The sequence below is a fragment of the Oncorhynchus nerka genome, unplaced genomic scaffold (genome assembly GCF_034236695.1).
Source record: "Oncorhynchus nerka isolate Pitt River unplaced genomic scaffold, Oner_Uvic_2.0 unplaced_scaffold_972, whole genome shotgun sequence".
NCBI classification, from domain to species: domain Eukaryota; kingdom Metazoa; phylum Chordata; class Actinopteri; order Salmoniformes; family Salmonidae; genus Oncorhynchus; species Oncorhynchus nerka.
Window position 1 is genome coordinate 134942 of NW_027040347.1, and position 5304 is coordinate 140245.

At 52.9% G+C, this 5304-nt stretch overlaps 1 protein-coding gene across 1 annotated transcript; it reads right to left on the reverse strand.

Moving 5' to 3' along the window:
* Positions 1-1110: 1110 nt before the first annotated feature.
* On the reverse strand, positions 1111-5215 carry LOC135570626 (serine-aspartate repeat-containing protein C-like). The gene is made up of 3 exons (XM_065016574.1): positions 5065-5215; positions 1436-1888; positions 1111-1369 (listed from the first exon to the last, which is right to left on the reverse strand). The coding sequence occupies exons 2-3, from the start codon at positions 1861-1863 to the stop codon at positions 1111-1113; spliced, it is 687 nt and encodes a 228-aa protein (XP_064872646.1). The 5' UTR covers positions 1864-1888; positions 5065-5215.
* Between the last annotated feature and the right edge of the window lie 89 nt (positions 5216-5304).

Here is a 5304-nt window from a genome sequence, read left to right on the forward strand (position 1 = left end):
GAGGCCAGGGGTTAGAGAGAGGCCAGGGGTTAGAGAGAGGCCAGGGGTTAGAGAGAGGCCAGGGGTTAGAGAGAGGCCAGGGGGTTAGAGAGAGGCCAGGGATAGAGCGAGGCCAGGGGTTAGAGAGAGAACCAGGGGTTAGAGAGAGGTCAGGGAATAGAGAGAGGTCAGGGGGAGAGAGAGGCCAGGGGTTAGAGAGAGGCCAGGGTTAGAGAGGCCAGGGGTTAGAGAGGCCAGGGGGTTAGAGAGAGGCCAGGGGTTAGAGAGAGACCAGGGGGGTTAGAGAGAGGCCAGTGGTTAGAGAGAGGCCAGGGGGGTTAGAGAGAGGCCAGGGGTTAGAGAGAGGCCAGGGGTTAGAGAGAGGCCAGTGGTTAGAGAGAGGCCAGGGTTTAGAGAGGCCAGGGGTTAGAGAGAGGCCAGGGGGTTAGAGAGAGGCCAGGGGTTAGATAGAGGCCAGGGTTTAGAGAGAGGCCAGGGGTTAGAGAGAGGCCAGGGGTTAGAGAGAGGCCAGGGGTTAGAGAGGGGCCAGGGGTTAGAGAGGCCAGGGGTTAGAGAGAGGCCAGGGGGTTAGAGAGAGGCCAGGGGTTAGAGAGGGGCCAGGGGGTTAGAGAGGCCAGGGTTAGAGAGAGGCCAGGGGTTAGAGAGAGGCCAGGGGTTAGCCAGGGGAGAGGGGCCAGGGATTAGAGAGAGGCCAGGGGTTAGAGAGAGGCCAGGGGAATAGAGAGAGGCCAGGGGTTAGAGAGGGGCCAGGGGTTAGAGAGAGGCCAGGGGTTAGAGAGAGGCCAGGGGTTAGAGAGAGGCCAGGGGTTAGAGAGAGGCCAGGGGTTAGAGAGAGGCCAGGGGTTAGAGAGAGAGGCCAGGGGGTTAGAGAGAGGCCAGGGGTTAGCCAGGGGTTAGAGAGGGGCCAGGGGTTAGAGAGAGGCCAGGGGTTAGAGAGAGGCCAGGGAATAGAGAGAGGCCAGGGGTTAGAGAGGGGCCAGGGTTTAGAGAGGGGCCAGGGGGTTAGAGAGAGGCCAGGGGTTAGAGAGAGGCCAGGGGTTAGAGAGAGGCCAGGGGTTAGAGAGGGGCCAGGGGTTAGAGAGAGGCCAGGGGTTAGAGAAAGGCCAGGGGTTAGTTAGAGGTCAGGGTTAGAGGCCAGGGGTTAGAGGCCAGGGGTGCCTCAGGCAGGATCTCATCCAGGGTTTTGATGGAACAGGGTTTCCTTGCCCGACTGAAGCCTTCGTCGTCATCGTCATCTTCATCTGCCTGACCTAACACAACAGCCAGCGTCACACCGGAGGAAGAGGAGTCTGAATCACTGTCTGAGGAGGAGCTGCTGCTGTCCTGCTGGTCCCTGACACCGTCCTGTAGCGTCAGCAGTACCTGGGGGGTCCTGGGGAGGTCCTGGGGGTCCTGGGAGAGGTCCTGAGAGAGGTCCTGAGAGAGGTCCTGGGAGGGGTCCTGGGGGAGGTCCTGGGAGAGGCCCTGAGAGAGGTCCTGGGAGAGGCCCTGAGAGAGGTCCTGGGGGAGACCCTGGGGGAGGTCCTGAGAGGGGTCCTGGGGGAGGTCCTGAGAGGGGTCCTGGGGGAGGTCCTGGGAGAGGTCCTGGGGGAGGTCCTGGGAGAGGTCCTGGGGAAGGTGTGTGGTTCCATCTCCCAGCTCGGAGCCCGAGACAGAGCTGAGATTCTCTGTAACCTCCATCTCCTCTGCTCCTCCCGTTAACTCTCCCAGTAAACGGCTGTCTGAGGTCCCGGAGGTCAGTCCCTGAGGTTCTGTCTCAGCTGTGCTGGTACTGGTACCGTTGTTCAGTTCCTCTCCGTGTGTCTCTGCTGAGCTCTGAAGAACCTCCGGTACCAAAGCCGTCTCCTCTGGTTGGGCCTCCATCCCGTTGCTGGGTAGACTATCACACCTGGGGACAAAGACAGCACAACTACAATGAGCTGGGTAATAGTCACTAGGAAACCACACAGAACGGAGGCTAACAGACGCAAACGGAACAAAGCGAGGGCTAAGAAACGCTTAGGCCTAGTTTTGTTGCAAAAACGTTGTTGTGCTTTGTGCACTAATGAATACACCCCCTGGTTGCCTCACAAACCACAGTGTGGATCTGTACAATCTGGACCTGTATTCTCTGCCCACACAACCACTAAGCAACAAAGTAGCTATCATCTAGTATCTATGGCTCAGTCAAACAGTAACCTGTTCAGTTACCAAACCAGGGTGGAGGAGGTGGAACCGCTCAGAGTGGTGATCTGCTCTGATTGGCTGCAGTGTTGAGTAGTGTGAAGACCGGTAGGTCAGATAGAGGGAGACTTGTTTATGGAGACGATGGTGCTGTTAATGGGATTGGAGAGGATGGGAGTGGCGGTAACCCATGTTGGTGTGGAGGGTAGAGGTCGACCGATTATGATTTTTCAACACCGATACCGATTATTGAGGACCAAAGGCCGATACCGATTAATCGGGGGCAATTAACCCACCGTTCCTAGGCCGTCATTGAAAATAAGAATGTGTTCTTAACTGACTTGCCTAGTTAAATAAAGACTAAATAAAGGTGAAAAAAAATATATATATATATATATATAATAATAATAATAATAATAATAATAATTCAGCAAAATCAGTGTCCAAAAATACAGATTTCCGATTGTTATGAAAACTTGAAATCGGCCGACCTCTAGTTAGGGTCAGGGTTCAGCGGCCGACCTCTAGTTAGGGTCAGGGTTCAGCGGTCGACCTCTAGTTAGGGGTCAGGGTTCAGTGGCCGACCTCTAGTTAGGGGTCAGGGTTCAGCGGCCGACCTCTAGTTAGGGGTCAGGGTTCAGCGGCCGACCTCTAGTTAGGGTCAGGGTTCAGTGGTCATTAATCGGCCGACATCTAATCGTAATAATGACAATTACAACAATACTGAATGAACACTTATTTTTTTTTAACCCCTTTTCTCCCCAATTTCGTGGTATCCAATTGTTGTAGTAGCTACTATCTTGTAGCTATCAACTCCCACGGGCTCGGGAGAGACGAAGGTTGAAAGTCAAGCGTCCTCCGATACACAACCCAACCAGCCGCACTGCTTCTAACACAGCGCATCCAACCCGGAAGCCAGCCGCACCAATGTGTCGGAGGAAACACCGTGCACCTGGCAACCTTGGTTAGCGCACACTGCGCCCGGCCCGCCACAGGAGTCGCTGTTGCGCGATGAGACAAGGACACCCCTACCGACCAAGCCCTCCCTAACCCGGACGACGCTAGGCCAATTGTGCGTCGCCCCACGGACCTCCCGGTCGCGGCCGGTTACGACAGAGCCTGGGCGCGAACCCAGGGATTCTGATGGCACAGCTGGCGCTGCAGTACAGTGCGCTCAACCACTGCGCCACCCAGGAGCTGCTGGCAAACGCACGAAAGTGTTTGAATGAATGCTTACGAGCCTGCTGCTGCCTACCATCGCTCAGTCAGACTGCTCTATCAAATCATAGACATAGTTATAACATAACACATGCTTATGAGCCTGCTGCTGGTGCCTACCACCACTCAGTCAGTCTGCTCTATCAAATCATAGACTTAGTTATAATATAATAACACACAGAAATACGAGCCTTAGGTCGTTAATATGGTCGAATCTGGAAACTATAATTTCGAAAACAAGACGTTTATTCTTTCAGTGAAATACGGAACCGTTACGTATTTTATCTAACGGGTGGCATCCCTAAGTATAAATATTGCTGTTACACCCTTCAATGTTATGTCATAATTATGTAAAATTCTGGCAAATTAATTACGGTCTTTGTTAGGAAGAAATGGTCTTCACACAGTTCGCGACGAGCCAGGCGGCCCAAACTGCTTGGACAGAACGCAAGAGAAGTGACAACTTCCCTAGTGAAAAGAAATTCATGTTAGCAGGCAATATTAACTAAATATGCAGGTGTTGATGTTTATGGTACATTAAGGTGCCACCAACTTCCTGTGGGTTCAATATCAAATGAGGAGAGAATATCCACCGAATATAAAACACATTTCTGCCATTTTACCCCGCCCCATTGGTCAACTACCCCGCCCCATTGGTCAACTACCCAGCCCCATTGGTCAACTACCCCGCCCCATTGGTCAACTACCCCGCCCCATTGGTCAACTACCCCGCCCCATTGGTCAACTAACCAGCCCCATTGGTCAACTACCCAGCCCCATTGGTCAACTAACCAGCCCCATTGGTCAACTACCCCGCCCCATTGGTCAACTAACCAGCCCCATTGGTCAACTACCCCGCCCCATTGGTCAACACCCCGCCTCATTGGTCAACTACCCAGCCCCATTGGTCAACTACCCAGCCCCATTGGTCAACTACCCGGCCCCATTGGTCAACTACCCCGCCCCATTGGTCAACTACCCGGCCCCATTGGTCAACTACCCGGCCCCATTGGTCAACCACCCAGCCCCATTGGTCAACTACCCCGCCTCATTGGTCAACTACCCAGCCCCATTGGTCAACTACCCAGCCCCATTGGTCAACTACCCCGCCTCATTGGTCAACTACCCAGCCCCATTGGTCAACTACCCAGCCCCATTGGTCAACTACCCAGCCCCATTGGTCAACTGCCTCATTGGTCAACTACCCAGCCCCATTGGTCAACTACCCACAACTAGCCTCATTGGTCAACTACCCCGCCCCATTGGTCAACTACCCGCCTCATTGGTCAACTACCCAGCCCCATTGGTCAACTACCCCGCCTCATTGGTCAACTACCCCGCCTCATTGGTCAACTACCCAGCCCCATTGGTCAACTAACCAATATTAGCTAACTTTAGAACTAGCTGGATAGCTAGTATACCAGCCATATATATTGAAAAAAATACATTTTACAATCGGAGTTCATAGCACAGGAGTTAAACTCGTAGTTAGCTAACGTTAGCTGGTCCACTAGTTAATAAAACAGTTATATAGCTTGGTTGGCATTCTCAGAACCAGATAACGTTACTGTTAGTCAGCGTTTTAAAATGTTCCTTGGTATTGTATCACCAATTCTGTATTATACCGGTGGCATTATTACAATGCTGTTTATCATATTGCAAACGTGTAGATGATGGACTTACGTTCGAGTAGTTAAGGCTACAAAGCTGTTCTCTCGGCAGTCTGCTACTCTCAGTAACGTTACTCTGCTGTTCGCAACACGTTTTGATTCGGAAACAACGTGGTCTTGTTGTCTTCCGGGTTGTGGAACCTTTCTTTCGGCCGCCGGAGGAAATGACGGACAGTGTTGTCCGACGGACCAGCAGCATCCGCCGGAGTTGTCAATACAGAACACGTTTTTTCAACCGGTGATCCAACTTCGC

Bases quoted from the DNA above. Each gene is read 5' to 3' on its own strand.
- LOC135570626 (XM_065016574.1), bottom strand. From the start codon at position 1,863: ATGGAGGCCCAACCAGAGGAGACGGCTTTGGTACCGGAGGTTCTTCAG. The intron at 1,370-1,435 runs CTCCCAGGACCT...CCTCCCCAGGAC, and splicing joins CAGGACCTCCCCCAGGACCC to CCCCCAGGTACTGCTGACGC.